The sequence below is a fragment of the Falco rusticolus genome, chromosome 1 (genome assembly GCF_015220075.1).
Source record: "Falco rusticolus isolate bFalRus1 chromosome 1, bFalRus1.pri, whole genome shotgun sequence".
Taxonomy (NCBI): domain Eukaryota; kingdom Metazoa; phylum Chordata; class Aves; order Falconiformes; family Falconidae; genus Falco; species Falco rusticolus.
In genome coordinates, this window is record NC_051187.1 from 89627501 (window position 1) to 89646531 (window position 19031).

At 39.1% G+C, this 19031-nt stretch overlaps 1 protein-coding gene across 1 annotated transcript in view; it reads right to left on the bottom strand.

Annotated features, from left to right (window-relative positions):
- The window catches only part of SH3RF1 (SH3 domain containing ring finger 1), a 91262-nt gene that overhangs the window by 36477 nt on the left and 35754 nt on the right, over positions 1–19031 (bottom strand). The window contains 1 exon segment of the mRNA XM_037389553.1: positions 613–888. Coding sequence (XP_037245450.1) covers positions 613–888 — 276 coding nt within the window.

The window sequence follows — 19031 nt, forward strand, 5'->3', positions numbered from 1 at the left end:
GGGTAGAAAAGTGATTAGCTTACATGTGATCTTGCAACATTTTTGCGAAATCTGATAAACTAAAGAATCAGAAACTGAAAGAAGGGAATAGCTCTAAGTCCTGTTAAAATTCTGTATCACTATGTGCCTTGCAAAACAGAAAACTAATTACAATAGAAACAATGTAAGAAGAGATGTTATATGTTCCAAAAAGCAATTAATAATATTACAGAATTATAAATTTTAGTAGATCCTAAAACTGTTGCTTACTAAATGCAAAGCTGAAAATAGTACCAACTTCAACCATTTAAAATGAATGTTTCTTTACAAGATGGAACACTTAATTAATAACATAGGTTATTTTTCATAAATTAATAGGATTACAATTATGAATAGGATGCAATTATGAAAGAATGCAGTCTCAAAAATAAAACCTCAGGGAAAGAGTATGTAATTTAGGAAGAGAAGGAAGGCAAAACTAATCAACATAGGAGAAATACTTGCAGAATCACTTGGTCTTTTCATATTTGTGCAGCTCCATTAAAAAAATGCATACAAGATTACAGAACAGCCTTATCATTCTTATCTCTGTGAATGAAATTATTAAAAAAAATAATTTTAGTCCACTTTTACCTTTGCAAATGGTAAACAGTCTTTATCTGCTTCCTTGTCTTTTACTTCAAAGTCATAAAGTGCTTTGCACTGAGGCGGAGGCTGAGGTAAAGGTTTAATAATCTGAACAAAATTGGTAGGAAAAAAGCCATGGATGCCATTGACTTCTCCATGATACCAATTTTCATCCACCTGTCGACGTAAAATGATGATGTCTCCTTTACTGAATTTAAGATCTCCAGGTTCTTTTCCATCGTAGTTATACAATGCTTTGGCACATGGTAACTGAGGTACACCCTAAAGAAGAAGAAAAAACCAAAAATCACTAGAATTAGATCAGTACTACTAAACAGAATTTATGTTACATTCTTTCTGAGACTATGAATGAAACCGTATAAAATTGTAAATTAAAATTATACACAATGAAATTATGTTAATGCTATGATTCTACTGATTTTACCCAAATGCGTAGGAAGAGCTTCAGTTCTACGCAGTCTTAACATCCCCCTAAATTTCATGATGATTTTCAATAATGCTAGAATGTTTCCAGACATGAGAGACAAAAACCAATACTTTAACCCTCCTGTACTAATTGACTAAGCTTAAACATTAAAAAAATAAACATAAACCCAAACCGGAAAGTATCCTGACCACTTGAGAGATGTGAAAGAAAAATGCTGCAAGAAAATACAGCACTAGAATAACAAATTTGCTATAAGACCTTTAAGGCATGTTTTCTGCCTGACTTTCCTCACCTTATTTATTTCATGGGTGCAGAATGCTAAGGATGAGGACATAAGGGATGTGTTTTCCAGCTTGAAAATCAAATTTCACTTATTAAAGGTAATACACTGCATCCTGGAACAACTCTTTTAATTATTTATTTTAAAACATGGCTAAAAAGAATTATTGGAAAAAAATCTGTTGAAGGTGTGTATCCTTGAGGTTTCTTCACTTGATCGCTCCATAATATCTGAAAACTGTAGATCATTGGCGCTGCTTTTGAATACAAGTCAGAAAGATTACAACAAAATACTGTAACCCTCCCTTGTATCCATTCCAGGTATTTTTTAATTGCTCAGTCTGTGCCTCCACATTTTGCAAGTGATGCATAAAACTCTACAACTCTAGAATTAGGAATTCTGCCTTCAAAACTCTCTTTTCCCTCCAACTTTACATACACAGAGGGGAGCTCCCCTCCTTAATGATTCAAACAGCAGTAACATGAACTACTAAGACTAAAAGACTAAGCCTTTCCATAACAAAACCAGCATTTATGGTCAACTAGAGCACAGTATTTCACATCTTTAATGCTATTCTGAAAGGAAAAGGAAAATTTTAATGGAATTCAATGTTGGCGATAATAGTTGCCATGTCTACCCCATGGCATGTCTCTCCTCTCAAGTCTTCTGTCAGCTCAGACTGTAAATTGAAGTTGCACTTGCAGCATCTCAAGAGGTACACACACAGTGCAAGGATATTCTCAGAAGGAATTACCACTTCAAATCTGTCTCATTGGTCAGAAGAGAGAGTGCCACCATGCCATAACATCCAACCGGGGAAAAGTCAGGCCAACCAGAGCAGTGACAAATGTTCCTTTGCGGCCTCCCAAGATGAGACCCAGCAGGCCAGCCGCCTCAGGGGTGCGTGTGGCTATGGCAGACCCTCTCCCACTCCTCCGGGGAAACCCACGTGCTCAGTTACCTCTCTGCAACGCCTGCGCGCCAAGGCACGCAGCGTGGGGAACAGACAGGAAGAATCAGAGATCTGCGTGGCCGTCGCAGGGCCCCGATCTCATTGCAATTACAGAGACATGGTGGGACAGCTCGCGTGACTGGAATGCTACGTGGATGGCTACGTACTTTTCAGGAAAGGCAGGCCAGCGAGGAGAGGCGCTGGAGCTGCTCTTCATGTGAGGGAGCAACTGGGACGTATCCAGCTCTCCCTGGGGTTGGATGCAGAACAAGTGAGAGCCTACGCATAAAGGTGAAGGGACGGGCCGACACGGGGCACAGTCCCGTGGGTGTTTGCTCCAGGCCACGCGATCAGGAAGGGGAAGCCGCCGAGGCTTTCTACAGACCATTGGAGGCAGCACCACCATCACAGGCCCCGGTTCTCAGGGGGAAACTTCAACCTCCCTGATAGCTGCTGCAAAGACAACACAGCCAGGCTCACGCAGTCCTGGAGGTTCCTGCAGAGCACTGATGATGATAACATTCTGAGGCAGCTGGTGGAGGAGCCAACGAGGCGAGGTGGGCTGCTGGACCCTGTGCTGGCAAGCAAAGAAGGGCTGGCTGGGGACGTGAAGGCTGGGGGCCGCCTTGGCTGCAGGGACCACGAGATGGTGGCGTTCAGGACCCTGTGTGGAGAAAGCAGGGCAACAGGTAGCATCGCAGCCCTGGACTAGAGGAGAGCTAACTTTGGCCTCTTCAAGGACCCACTTGGAGAAATCCCATGGGCTAGGGCTCCACAAGGTAAGAGGGGTCCAAGAGAGCTGGTTAATATTTAAGCACCACTTCCTCCAGGCTCAAGACAGGTCCGTCCCCACGAGCGGGAAATCAAGCAAAAGGCGCAGGAGGCCTGCACGGGTCAGCAAGGAGCTTCTAGCAAACCTCAAACAGAAGCAGCAAGTTTACTTGTGGAATACGGAAAAAGGGGAGAGGCCACTTGGGAGGAATAGAGGAACGTTGTCAGAACATTCAGGGAGGCGACGAGGAAGACTAAGGTCCATTTGGAATTACATCTGGCGAGGGAGGTCAAGGACAACAAGAAGGGCTTCTTCAAGTACATCAGCCGGAGAACGATGACTAGGGAAAATGTGGGCCTGGTGCTGAACGAGGCGGGTGCCCCTGTGACAAAGGACATGGAGAAGATCGAGTTACTGAATGCCTTCATTGCTTCAGCCTTCACTGCCAAGGACGACCTTGAGGAACCCCAGACCCTGGAGAGCAGAGAAGAAGTCTGGAGAAAGGAAGACTTTCCCTTGGTTGAGGAGGATCAGGCTAGAGATTGTTTAGGCAAACCTGACACCCACAAATCCATGGGCCCTGATGAGATGCACCCCTGAGTGCTGAGCGAGCTGGCAGATGCTATTGCCAAGCCACTCTCAATTATCTTTGAAAGGTCGTGGAGAACAGGAGAGGTGCCTGAGGACTGGAGAAAAGCCAATGTCACTCCAGTCTTCAAAAAGGGCAAGAAGGAGGACCTGGGAAACTACAGGTCTGTGAGCCTCACCTCCACCCCTGGAAAGGTGATGGAACAGCTCATACTGGAGATCATCTCCAAGCATGTGGAGGAAAAGGGGGTCATCAGGAACAGTCAACATGGATTGACCAAGGGGAAATCATGCTTGACCAACCTAATAGCCTTCTGTGATTGAATGACTGGCTGTATAGACAAGGGGAGAGTGGCAGACATTGTCCACCTTGACCTCAGCAAGGCTTCAGACACTGTCTCCCACAATATCCTCATAGGTAAGCTGAGGAAGTGTGGGTCAGGTGAGGGGACAGTGGGGTGGATTGAGAACTGGCTGGGTGGCAGAGCTCAGGGGGTTGTGAACAGCAGCACAGAGCTCAGCTGGAGGCCTGTAACCAGTGGTGTTCCCCAGGGGTCAGTACTGGGTCCAGTCTTGTTCAGCTTACTCATCAATGACCTGGATGAAGGGACAATGAAGGGATGAAGGACCCTTAGCAAGTTTATGGATCATACAAAACTGGGAGAAGCGGCTGATACACCAACAGGCTGTGCTGCCATTCAGAGAGATCTGGACAGGCTGGAGAGTTGGGCAGAGAGGAACCTCATGAAGTTCAACAAAGGCAAGTGTAGGGTCCTGCACCGAAGGAGGGACAACCTCATGCACCAGTACAGGCTGGGGCTGACCTGATGGAAGGCAGCTCTGCAGAGAAGGACCTGGTCTAGCTGCCCATGAGCCAGCAGTGTGCCCTGGTGGCCAAGAAAGCCAAGCAGATCCTGGAGTGCATTAGGAGGAGTGGGGCCAGGAGAGGGGGACAACCTCTGCCTCTACTTTGCCCTGGTGTGGCTGCATCTGGAGTGCTGTGTCCAGTTCTCCTTCTCTGGAGGTGTTCAAAACCCACCTGGATGTGGCTCTGTGCAACCTGCTCTGGTGAACCTGCTTTAGCAGGGGGTTGGACTAGATGATATCCAGAGGCTCCCTTGCAACCCTGACTATTCTGTGATTCTGTGCTTGATAATTTATTTCAACTTTAACACTTAAATCGTAACAGATCAATAATTTAATGAACAGATAGATAATACCTTACAAGATTAGCTTATTTGGTAATTACTAAACAGCCGAAGGAACACCATATGTATATACACAGGTAGACATGAGTTTGATTTACATACGAACACAGGAAAATCATAGTTCATTCTGTTGTATCTGGGATGGGTACTAAAACTATGTTATTAGCAGGATCCATGCAATGATTCCCCAAAACTGGTGATCCTCAGACTGAAGCAAACAATTTTCTTCACAATCACACTTAATTGCATCAGTGCAGAATGTAAACACCACTAGCATACTCCATATAAACTTTAATAGGGAAAAAGACAGAGACATTAACTAGAGAATTTGTAGGTGCCAACTGACTGAGGGGGAAGTTCATGGCCAAAACAGAATATTTAAAAAATATTGTATATATTCCTTTGTGCTCTGTGCAGAGTAAAGTTACAGAAGGTATAGTAAGGACAAGTGCAGAGAGAGAACCAGGTGGGAGGGGGCAGGTTGGAAGCAAAAAGAAACACACCTTTACACAAGACAGGAAACACTGCTTCCTTATTCATTTCCATCCCAATAACAAACAAAGCAACCAACCAAAAAATTACAGCCCTTCAGTCGTTATGAGCCAAAGAATTACTTGGTAGAAAAAGGGCCCCAAGCAATTATGGCTATTATCAGACATATGCATCTCTCCTGCACTGGAAGGAATAGCTTGAGTTCTAGGAATCACCCTGTTTTCCTGGGACAAAACTTTCCATGTCCCCATACTGAAGAAGAACTTTTAAGTTTAGCTGTGTGTGTAAAATACAGTTGGGAATTATTTTTTTTTTTAAACAAACAAAAACAAAACCAGGAGTGCCAGTGCAGCAGATCATGTCAAAGTGATCAAACTCATCAATTAGTCATCATTTAATTGTTAGAACTCGATATTGCATCTACGCAGTTTATGACAAAGCCTCTCATACAAACCTTCACTCAAATGTATAAACATCTGTTTGTATTTTAGAGGAAGTTTCTTCCCCAGTGTATACATTTGAGTTTTTGCAAATCTTGTTTCCCATGTTACATAAAAATGGTTCCAGTCTGTAATTTCAAACAGAACAAAGTCCAACAAAACACACACTTAGCTCTCAGTCAGACTGCCAGGGATTAAAGAGAAACAGTTAAACGACCCAGAAGAGAAGTGAATGCCTTTTCCTTCTGTCCTGGGGGAGGATGAAGTGAGAAGGAGCAGGTGCAGGTGCGATGGGGAGCACTGTTCTCAGGGTATGGTATCAAGGGCCCTTGAGCACTGTTTCCACATTCCTCCTCCTCTGAGCAACCTGGGAGCTGCAGCGGCTAGCAGCCTTGGGCAGCTTTGGCCCCCCTTCTGCCCTTCTGGCTGTTCACCAGGAGAGAAGGCCATGAGGATACGTCGAGACGGAGTTTACATTTCACTCCATGTCTCTCACTTGGCTAAACATGAAAGGAAGGCTTTGGAAGAAAAACTTTGCAGCCTACCCTTAGGTTTACGGCTGCCATTTACCCTGCCAGCTCTTTGAGAAAGCAACAAAACAAAACAAAAAAACCCCCCAAACAACCCCAAACCAACCAAACCCAGACAAAAATAATTTTAGGAAATTAAAATATAAAATTCAGAAAGACTCCACATAGAACAGTTTTTTAAGAACTATTTCTTCAGTCTTATGCAAAATCCTTATGCAATAATATTTGAATTTCTAATGTTACTGCTGATACACAAGCTGTTTAAATTCGTGTTTAGCTATGGCACAGATATACATACATTTCGTATGCCAGATTCCTTTAATTAAAATAAAATAAATATGACATCAAAACAAATAGCTTAACAAGAATATGAAAAAATGCATATGCATTTATATACATGAGGCTTGGGTCCCTCAGATTCTTCTCCCAACCCAGATATTTTGTCTTAGAAACCTATGGAATTCACTTACAGCTTTCCACTTTGGATTTATACTTTGTCTTTAGTAACCTTATTTCAAACTTTAGTCTTTTTTTTTTAATGGACAATATGCAACTGTATGTATTTTTCATAAGCCTAAGCCAAGAGAAACTTACGCCTGCACAGAAACACAAGATCTGATTTCCTTTTAAAAAGGAGTTTCTGTGGCAGAAGCCCAAATGTAAATATGCTTACACTGGCATAAAACAGTGTTCATTGTATAACTCACTGCACTTGGAGAACCAGCATAAGCTAAAGTAGCAGAAATAGTAAATCCCCTCCCAATGAAATGGATGGAAGATACTGGGTCATCTGCATCTGTTTCCTTCCAAGCTGTGGTGCTGCGGGTTGTCACTTTTCCAAGCAAGTGAGGAATTCCCTGTTCTCTACCTGCAAGACTGGGAGGTGGCCCTGGGCATCCCTGAAAACCAGTTTAATTTATCCAGAATATCTATGCTGTTTTAACCTGTTTGAAGTTCTCAGACACTGAGCATCATGAAGAGCCCAGGAAGTCGTCTTTTTACAGAAGTACTGTTTACGTTAGTAGTAGAACAGACAGAAAGGATTCCTGAGACTCTACGTTCACAACCAAAGCACTATCAGGCTCCAAAAAAGCTGGCGTGCTCAGACACCTCAGCAACAGTTTTTCTGCCTAGCTTTGCTGAATAACTTTGGCCTTTCTTTACAGATAATCTAAACCATGGAAATTACTATTATTTTGCTCTGTGTTGTAAGAGGATCTTTAAAAATCATCAGGCATTTGCAATTTTCTTACAAGACAGAAAAAATATTTTTCTTCATCAGCCTTTACCAAGCTGTCCAGTCCTACACGCAAGAGCATCCCATTTTGCACCCACAGTTTTTCCATGTCTCTTTCATAGAATTATGGAATATCTTGAGTTGGAAGGGGACCATAAGGATCAAGTCCAACCCTGGTCCTCACAGGACTACCTACAACTAAACCATATGACTAAGAGCATCATCCAGATGCTTGTTGAACTCTGATAGGCTTGGTGCCATGACCACTTCCCTGGGGAACCTGTTTCAGTGACTGACCGCTCTCTCAGTGAAGAACCTCCAATACCTGTTTTCAAGTCCTAATTTAAAGCCATCTTATATACCTAGTTCAATGTTCTTTGTTTCAGCTTCCTTTGTTCTTTCTGTACCTGCACTTAAATTTTCACATATTTTTAGACACAGAGCTTGAAGACCTTCTTAAACTGCTTACATTGAAAGATGTGCTTTCTTCAGTAGGATTTCCTTCTAAATGAAGGATACATGTTCCCTATATTAAGCTATATGTACGCTGCTTTCACCTGAACAAATTAAAGTTTTGCATAATGTATCAACCTAAAGGCAATAACATTTGAAACTAAGTCTCCCTGTTTCTTTTTGAGATCCAGAATATGAAGTGTCTCCATAATCCAAGAAGAATGTTAAAAGATGGGTCCCTGCATTTATTTTTCTCATGTAAGGAACAATACAAACAAGGTCAGTTTTGTTCAAAGAAAGGCTAACTCAAGTGTTATTAATCTTAAAATAAATTGCTAGTGGAATCAATTTTACATACTTCTACCATCAGAACTATCTTGGAAGACCTACAGAGGTCCTCAGCGCAAATTAAATTATTTCCAGTTAAAGCATCTGAGATTCCTGCTATCTGAATAATAAAAATGTGTATTTTTATGTCAGGAGGCTGTATCAAGTTTCCAGTATACTGTAATAACCATAAAAACAAACCTTTGCTATCATCTGAGATGAATTACTATTGCTCTACTGAATACAGCAAAACAGGTTTTTTTTTATATGACAGTTCACTAGATAAAGGAATGTTAACATTGGTAAGTATATTCATTTCGACTAGTTTCTAATGATACAGTTGTACTACATCACATTTTTCTCAGCACATATAAAATAAATAACCAAAAATTTGACTTAAACCAGTAAAAAATTTGTAGTTGTTTTGAAATGCCATATTCAAATATGGTTAGTCACAGCTTGGTACAGTTTTTGATTTTAATAAAAGTGGGAGAAGTTGTGCATTAAGAGGAAACCAGCTACCCAGGTTACCCTGATTAAAGATACTAGGTTTGAAACCCATCTGTGTGTAATTTAACTGTGACCAACACAACAATAATAATTTTGAGGAAAGATTACTTTAGGAAAAAAATAGGATGCAGAATAAAAAAATATAATCAAGCCAACTTACTTGTTAAATTTTTGGAAAAGCTGAACAACTGCAATCAGTAAAATTTGTAGTTTTTTTATCAATGAGAAACAGGATGATGTTTTTACAGTTATTTAATTTGACCATCAAGTTAAAATTTATTTAGTAGACCTGCAAAGCTTCTCTGCTACTAGCTATTATGGGATATAGTAAATTTTCTCTAAGATTAACTAACACCTGGTGTTAATTAGTTAGCTAGGTACTAGCTCTAGATTTCACAGTGCATGACATACCAGAACACTCTTTATCAGCTTCCAGGTTTCAGCCTCCTAACAAAAGCTCATATGCCAAGGACTCCTAGAGCCTGACTCCTTTGAGCGCTTTTATCAGTTAAGGTTGCTTTTGGTAACTTGCAGAGGAACTTCAGAGCACAGGCTCAGAGAAACCCTGTATTTTGTAATAGCAGGGTAACTTCTCACGTAAACAATTCTGTGTTCTTTTGAGGTGAACTATCAATGACTACTTAATGTAGCCAGTTTATGAAAGTCTTTTTTGCTTCCTCTGTCTTAACAGCTTTTAGAAGAAAACATTTTGGCATTTTTTTCTTGTCTGATGTAAAGAAATACTAGGTTGTTTAATGTAAGTACAAGCAACTCTCTCCCACAAAGTTGTTTTGAAATTAAAAGCTGGAATACAGGAGAATGAAAGGAATTTTAAAATGTTGCCTTAAGGCCTAAGCAATCAGACTGGTAATATGAAAGGTTAGAAAGGGACATGTACAAAGCTTTCCAAAGGCACTTAGCCCAGTCTCTTTATGTGCAATACCTGTGTTTTTGAAAACTTTTCAAATGAAAAAATGAGTGTCTTAAGAATGTCACCTTATTTCCTTTGCTATGTGAAATGCAAAGTTCTCAAGCTACTTCCTTTTCTGAGGTTTGTTAACTAAAGAAAATTTTGAACACTTTCCACTAAACTAAGCACTCAAAATAACCAAGTAAGTAAGTAGAAAGCAGAAAAAAGTGGAAAGGAAAAAAGAATTATATCCTGCATACTGCATGTCTCCAAATATTTTAACTGTATGCACACCTGACAGGTTAAAGATTGCTTCTTTCCATGGACAAAAAAAAAAAAAAAAAAGCATGAGGAAACGGGTCTGCACAGGAAAATCTGAGATGGTGACTTTCAAGATGTAGAAGAGAATTTGTGTCTGTATTCCCACTGATTTTGAAAAGGAAAACCAATGCATATCAATTTCAAGTGTTTAAAAACTTTTCGATTAACTGTTTACTGCAAAACCATTTTGCTTTTAAAAAAATAGATCCTTCTAAGAATCCAAACAAAACTTTAAAGTGTGCACTATTTAGAGCTAAGATGTTTACAAAAAATAGTCCTTTCCAAAAGCAACTATTTGCTTGAAAGATGTGTTCTTATAAGCTGTTACACCAACCTCACTGGTCATTCAAAAGTCTGAAAATACTATTATCCCCATTGGTTTTCTCTTGGCATGTTACAAGTCACAGGTGCTTGATGTGTCCATAATTTTTTTTTTATATTTTTAATTAAATTTTTAATTTTTCTTGTCCCCGTGCCACTGTACAACAGTGTGGATCTCTTAATCTCTTTAAGCACATCAAGTTGATAAGCAGCATAAATTCATTCCATTCCACTTTAAACTCTTATACCAGTGTATTTGTGCATGCATTGTTTTCATGTAATATCACCTATGGCTTCTAAAACCAGAATACTGCATAGTCCAAGAAGGAAAGACATACACCCCCCTCTTGGCAAGCATAAACCTAGAGGAGCACTACAATTGTGACACTGGGTACTGGGACTTACTAGTCCTACTCCAAACTGCCTCTGACTACCGTACACCCCTAAGGAAGTCTCAGTGTGGGGTGGGATGTTAAAATTTATCTAGAGCTCCCTAGTTATGTCCAATTTGTCAATATTAAAACTCCTATGAACATCCAAAGTTAAAAAGATAGGTCAACACTAAGTGCTTTGGAAAGTTTTGCTGTTTCCACTTTCTCTTACATACACCTACAAAAGTGCAAGAAACCTTACAGGTATTATCTTTATAAAGAACACTTTGGAAAATGCAAAATAGATGCAGTAGATGACTGAACCATAGCTGTACTTTTAATTTTCTAGCCAGCTTGAGATAAGTGACTTATCTTTATAATCATAAGGCAAAGCTTTTTGCTTTTTTTTTTTTGGGGGGGGGGGGCAGGGGGACGGGGACGGGATGCTGGGGGAGAAGAAGAAAAGTGAATTCAGAAGATTTTGGTGAGAAAAGTACCAAAGAAATAAAGAGGTATCACACAGGATAAAGTATATGAAGGTTAAGAGCCTGTCAGAAATAATACCTCAAGTATTTTTCTCAGATATATACCACTGAAGCTCAGAACACAGAACTCTTTGACTGTTCAAAATACCTAATTGCTAGATAGTACTTCTGTGTTTAGCAAGAAGCCTCATTTTTGCCTAGTCATCTACTAAATGCCTTTCATTACTAACTGCACCCCCCCCAAAATCTGAAAAACTTCCCTCTGCCGATACAGATTCTTAAATATCACTTGCTTTTTTTGATTGTTTTTTATATGAACATAAAATCACAAAACAGTAACTACAGAAGAGGCAAAACACCCACAACTCTGAAAACTACCAAAATACAGAACACATCTGAGTGTTAAATTCTTCCCCTAAATTCATTCTTACTTGGCTATTGCATAGCTTTCTTCACTTTACACTCTTCATTTTAATTTTCCATATAAACTGGAAATTACGTATCTTTGGCATCCTTTTGCTGCTGCTTAAATTCATACTAATCCTTCTAATACAGTTATCTGGAATTTACCATCCTTGTCAAAAGTCATATGCAATTACTTAAATAGCCAAATAATTAATTTCCAAGTAAGACGTGTGACATTCTGAGCTCCGAGTCCAGACTAAACAGAAATCTTCATGTAAATTCAGAATACTCTTCTTTCCCCTGTTCTTAATGGGACACAGCTAGAGATGTCACAGACCTTCGTATACCCTTCCACAAACAAATACAGCATCAATAACTGCAACTGTTACAATTTGAAAACTGCCCTGCTAACCGAATCACCACCTAACACTGTAACAACTTTTATCAGTCACCAGAAAGAAGAAAAAAAAAGTAAATAAAACATGGTTTAGTGGTGTGATGATCTCAAAGGTCTTATCCAAGCTGAATGAATCTATGAAAACATTCACCAAAATAATCTTGCTGTAATCTATACAGTCAGTATGGCAGACATACTGTATATGACAGCTGGTGAGAATTTCTGCAGCATATGTAGCAGTTAAAGATATAGACACACTTTTCATCAGCAATCTCGGAGAAAGGAACCACCTTGCCAATGGTAAGAACATGTCTCTTTTGTTTAATAAAGTCTCCCTTTTTTTTTTTTTTTAATACATTAACACAAAACCTCACTACATTGAAAATAAATTATAAAGAAATAAAAGGGAGTCTACATAACCCCATAGGGTATGGCTAACACCTAGAAAAGATCCCATTATTAGTTCAGTACCACTAGGTTGTGCTATGCTGGAGCAGTGGTAAGAAACAAACAGAAGTATCAATGTCATCTACCAGTCTATGTCATCAATACCAGGCTAATGAGACTTTCATTTTTGCATTAAAGACAAAATTGGAAAATATTTTACTGACCACATTTAAAATTCTCTCACACATCTGCACTTTGTAACACCACTTTACAAATCACTTTACAAATACATTCTGTTTGCTCACTTAAAAAAGTTAATCCACCCAGTGCAGAAGATTGGAACATTTGGTTTATCAACAAAGCACTGGAACCCAGGAGGCCCCATCCCTACCTCAGGGAGCTGGTATCTTAACACAAGTATCAAAAGCTCCAGAGGGTTTATCAACAATGTAAAAATTTAAAAATAATGGTCTGTATTGTTCTTAAGGTTTTTACACTTTGAAAATGAACGTAAACAAGCTTCCCTCACTGTGATGTGAAAATCAGTATGTTTACTTGTTGCACCAAGAAAAGGAGAGGGAATTCCAGGTGAGAAGACAGATGGAAAAGAATTTGAAAAGAATAAATGAGAAATGAGATTGCCAAGAGCAAACTCTTACTGTGCTTTGAAGGTGAGGAGTTTGAACATGATACAGAAGGAGCAAAGCCAGCAAATTACTCTGAAAAGGGAGTGACTTGGTAAGATTACTCTCTGTGAGATCAGCATGAAGAAATGTTCCTTTAATCTCTCAAATAATTTGCTGCCAAGAATTGGGCAATGGGAAAACAGAGTTACAAATGAAGAGGTTGCTGCATTTTTTGATGAAAACCTATCAGGGTTGATAGGCATGACTTTTTATCTTGAGCATGCTTTGCTTTCCATTATTATCAAGTGTTAATGTACTCCCACCCCCCCCCCAATCAAAACAGTGCAAGGTCTAGAATTAAAATGACCCTGTCAATTATATTTAAAAAACAGAGTAACCACACACATACACCTCTCATACCTGTATTTGATTTTAAAAATCTGAGATGGCTCCTGACATTCCACTACCTGCTGAGAAAGTGTTTTTAGGTTTATTTTACATCACTTTCACTATTTTGTAAATGTTCAGGTGTTTGTTCAGCCTTCTGGATGAACATGACATCGCTGTCACACACCCTTCTAAGGTATTCCCTGCGAACTCTTGTTGCCAGGATTTGGAGGAACGTTTGCTACGCTTCATTTAGGATTGGTACTGTATCCTCCTCCTCCTGAAATCCCCTCACACCCTTGAAATTCTTTTGGAATCAATTTAATTCCTTTCATATCCTGACTTCAAACAGTTCCTTGCCTACTGCAGGAAAGAAAAGGGGCTAATTTTAGCTGTCACTGTAGTATACACAAATACACATCCACTGAATGCACAGAGTAAATGACAAATTCCATTTGCCATTTAACTTATCCTTTAAATTTTTCATGCCTTAAAGCTTCCTGGAATATTTTTTCCCCCCAAACATTTTTATGGTACTCAAAGCAGCCGGTCAGTCTTTTGAAAAGGCAACTAATCCTAGCTGAAATTACACATTTTTTTGCAAGATAAATGTTCCTGTATGCTCTTTACTACAACAGAATAGTTGAGTGAGCCAGAAGAATGCTATGTTAACATCTATCTCTTGTGCACTGACAAGCCAGAGTTTGCACCTCCCAGCTATTTCAGCCAGACTGTAAAAGTAGACAAATAGCCTGGTGCAAATGAGATTCTGCTTAGTACTGCTAGAACAGGTTCGAAGCCATAATGCCTACAGAGAGCACTATGCTTCACATCTCATATTGCCCAAATTAATACATTTTAGCATAAAAGTATTACTGTAGAAAACAAAACCAATCAATATGTCTTGAATTTATCAGATCTGAATTGGTATGTAGACATTTCCTAGTCGTACCTTGCATCACCATGCTCCTCTCTGCTGTCACTGTACCTTTACAGGCCCTTCCCACCAGCCTCCGTAACCTCTCTGGCCTCTGTTCTGCCTGAGCTTTGCCTTTCTTAATCCCGTATCTACATGTTCACTGTTTCTAAATTCCTCCACAGAGCCATCCATTCCCACCATTCCACCTTCCCTGCACTTCCAGGGAGATCATTGAGGAGCTCCCCACCCAGCCAGCCTGGCCGCCCCACAAGCCCACTCCACCTCCCCGCACCTCCGACTGTCTCTGCCCCTCAAGATGAATTGGCTCTCCTGGGGCCTGACGTTACTCTGCTCCTTAACCGGCAAACAAATTTCCTGCAATATCTGACTACCTCTCTGTACAACAGCATAGAAAACCATATTCCACCTGTTTATGTTAATTAGTTCCTTATTCCATTAAGAGTTGCCACAGATTTTAGGTGGGAGCTAATAATTACGCAAGGTGTCACACTCAGTTACTGCAGCAGATCTTGGCCAAGTTTTCTCCCAAGCTTCCCAGCTCTAGACTGTCCTTCACTGTACTGGCACGCTTAATTCTTACAAAACCTATCAGCTCAAATATAGCAAAATCGCTCATTATTTTAATTCTCTGTCAGGGAGAGTTGCGTAAGGAGTACACAAAGCAGAACTACGTAGTTCAGGATAGACAGGAATGGATTTCCCATTTTGCTTTCTAATGCAGCTGTTTACCCAAGAGGTTTGTTTTAGTTTGGTTTTAAGCATGGCTGGTGAACAAGGGTTGGAAATGCCAGGCAATAAAGGCTTACACTGAAAGCATAACCTGTTTACCTCTCAGTATTTTAGCACAGAAAAACTACTAGAACTAAAGTTCAGGGAGGTCTAGTTTGCTTACAGCAGTTCTGCTCCTCTAGTCCACTTGCACTACTGACATTGTATTATTAGTTGGTTACAACAAACCGAACATATTTCACTGTGCCACACAAACTAGAAGCATTTAAACTACTTAAATGAGTGGTCTTTTCAGCAACTGTGTTTGTGTTCACCACGGAAAGATGAAATTTGAAAGTGAATCAATCATTACTATGCTGTCATAATAGAAATTAAGTCTCTCTGTTTACAGATTATTTCACCAGGAAGTATTCCCCCATCTTTTTTGTATTTGGTAGACAGTGCCTCAAAACAGTAAGCTTTGACTATTATATGCAGAAAGCTTCTGCTTGATAGTCTTCTATTTCAAAATACACATCCTTTCTACTTCAAACAACAATTTAATAGCAATTTATCCTGTTGTCATATGTGTTTTCCTAAAAGCCCTTTGCCTCTCCAAGTGTTATGAGAACTTCATAGTAATTTTGTAAAACAACATCTGAACTATCTCGTGGACAAATTACCAGTCTCTGTAGCTTTGAAAAACAAGTCTATGCAATGGGGCTTTTCCACTCTCAAGTATTTGGAAAAGTTAAGGAAGGTAATTTTTTCCATTTGTCTACGATATAAACACAAAACAAACAATCCATTATTTTATCCAGTTCAATGAAAATGACCACTCTCCTTCCCCAACAAAGGGGAATTATTTCTGTTTTATACTATTAATTGATTCAGATCTGCTCATATTTTCATTTATGTGTTCACGCCATAAATGAAAATATATACTTCTAGATGATGATTTCAATCAAGTAGCTATAGGTATGACAAAGTTTAATAAGTAGTACATTCTTGTACATATTTTTATCATTTTGGATCAGTCTTAAAAGTATGTATTATATATTTTAACTGTATTACTTTTTGATGAACTAAAATGGAAGATGTGCTCCAACAGCGATTTACTGTTTCAAGACTCCCTGGAATCAGAGCAGAGTCCTCTTGAAGTATTAACTCTGAAAAAATACCCACCGTTTTTCTTCTATGGATCCATTCCTACTGCAGATTACTTGCTAATATAGATAAAACCAAAGTTTTCCCAACCTAAATAAGTTTTCAGTCCTCTGGTGGTAAAATGTGATACTTCCCATGATCTCAGTGTTTCCCTTAAAGTAATTAAAGAGTTCTCAGTCCAGCCAGGTGAAACCCACTAAAAGTTTAATCCATTAAATTCAATTCCACGATATCCACATTGATATTTTTTTTCAAAAACTTGTCTCCTGAGGATAGTAAAACTGCTCAGATAAAAATCACTAACAACAAGAAGGAACACTGTATCAGAAACTTTTGTAGGAGATAGTAAGCTTTTCCATGGGGCTGAGACCATGCACTTCTTGAGCAATTTTAACTTCTGAAACTTTAAGAAGCCTGTAAGCTCCTACTGCTTAAACACCTCCTGCCTTTGAGACTACATAGTAAGCAAATTAATAACCACCTACTTACATTAATAGGGAATGCACAGAATAATTATGTTCCACAAATAAATTCTCAAGAACAATTTACAAGAAGTACAGCTTTCTCATTTAGATAAAAAGTATTTTAATTATGTGGTTCAATCGTAATGCATTATTATGGGAAAGCACTGCTTTGGAGCCAAGAGTTAAGAATCAAATAGGATAATGAAAGGCTGATGGCTCTTTAATTCTCTCTTAACCATTCATGCTACTAAACTGGTTGAGATATATTTGGAAAGCTGAATTCAGTCATCCTGCTTCAGAGTTCTCGGATTCAGATACCAGGAAGGCCTGATGGAAGACAACTCCTCGAGCAGGGTCCTCAAACAAACTCCACCACTTCTTCTCACCTTGGTGGGACAGCTTGCACTTTAAGGCCCACTGCTAACAGAGCTCATTTTCCTCAGCTCCTGTATGATATTGTACCATATTTATATAGAATCAAACTGATCAACTACTCTTTAAAAAACCACAAATGTACAGTAAAACCACAGCGAATCACAACTGCGTTAACACGGCCTTCAGATTTCTAACTGTTCCACTCAGCACATTTGTGTGAACTGGTGCTGACACAGAAATACTGTCCTGAATAAAAAGCACTGAATATAGGTTACACCTTATCACCTAGGTACAAAACTTGCATATGGTATGACAACACTGATAATTAGGCCAGTGTCACTGTCATGCATTCAACTTCCCTGCAAGGTAAACACTCTTCAACCCACTGACTTCAGTTCACAGTGAAATAAACTATCTTGTAAGCAACAATCTCCCCATGTTTCTCCTAACTCTCTCTCCTGTCAAGGTTTGATATTCCATTTTTTCTCTTTATTCACTCAACTCTATTCACTCTTCGTAGGATGGCTGAGATTTAGGATTTGATGTGACCCCAGACACAGTTTTGGAAAGTAGAGTATAGAAATATTGATGTATACCATGACGCATTCTGTCCCAAAATTTGTTGCCTTCAGCAGAGCTGCCTTGTAAGTCTGCTCTTGCACTGCCTGAAAGCCTGCATTTAAGGTTGTTTCTGAAGAGCCCATTAAGCCTGCAATGCAGAAAATCACCTTTCCCAGAAAAGAACCAGCTCTTAAACTGTAAATATCAACAGATGAACAGTTTATCCCTTCTGTTAGGAGGTTTCCACCGGCTCACTATGCTACAAAGCTTCAGATGCTTCTTAAAGTACTTGTGTAACTCATGGTAACTTTAACCCATTACTTACCATCACTCTGCTGGTTATGTAAAGCTATAATTTGTATTAACTGCTATTCCTTCTTTTTGCCACTTGTTATATGAGACTATTTTTGCTAAATTTGTTAATTTCTTCAGCTTTGGGAAAGTAGCCCTTTTGAATCACCAAACACATACACTACAGGTTGCTTATACTGAACATAACTTACTATTTTTGTGAGCAACCAATACTTTGTCTTGAACTTCATTATGACTGAATTCCTGGACTAGAAAATTACACTTCAGTCATATTTTATATGTTTCAATACATTTTGCAAAGTAAAATAATTACCTGTATTTTTAGAAACTAAGATTATGTTAATACAAGCTGTATAAAACCTTCAGAATAAGACCACTAGACTGAATAATTTCAGTTGGAGATACTTCTTCCTTTAAATTACATTAAGAGCTTAAGTAGTAAATAATTCTTCTCTAAGCTTTAATTTTTTTTATATTTAAAGAGTTGACAGATAATTACATATAATCTCTCTTTGCTCTCTTCTTCTTTCCAATACTATTTAAGGTCTTCTCACATATCCCAATAATTAACTTTTGTCAAGTACAAAGTCACAGTGATCCTATTTCATCATCTGTATCAGTAGTGAATCCTGGAGGAGACAGAGTGTAAGAATAAATACAGAGAGCCTGTGAAGGTCTGTTTCTAAATGCATTAAAAATCCTTCCAATACAACAAGCTGTTGTTTACAGCTATCTGCAGGTAACTCCAGTTAAAGAAATCTATTTCCAGTATTCTCTATATTGGAAGCAAACTCTTGAGAAGATATTTTGACATCTGGGATTTGCCAAATCAGAATGGTTACGTGAATGTTAGCGTTAATGTCGCTGCACTGCACCAGAGTAAAATCTCCTCAGTATCAAAGAAGAATCAAGTCACATGAGTACAAGTTCTGCAGCTCTGCAATATTTACACAGAAATGGCACATGAGTAACTACACTTGTACCAATTTTCATGTGCTTCCATAATTTGGTCACATTATTCCAGTTTCTGTGACTTTCAGTCTTCTAATTT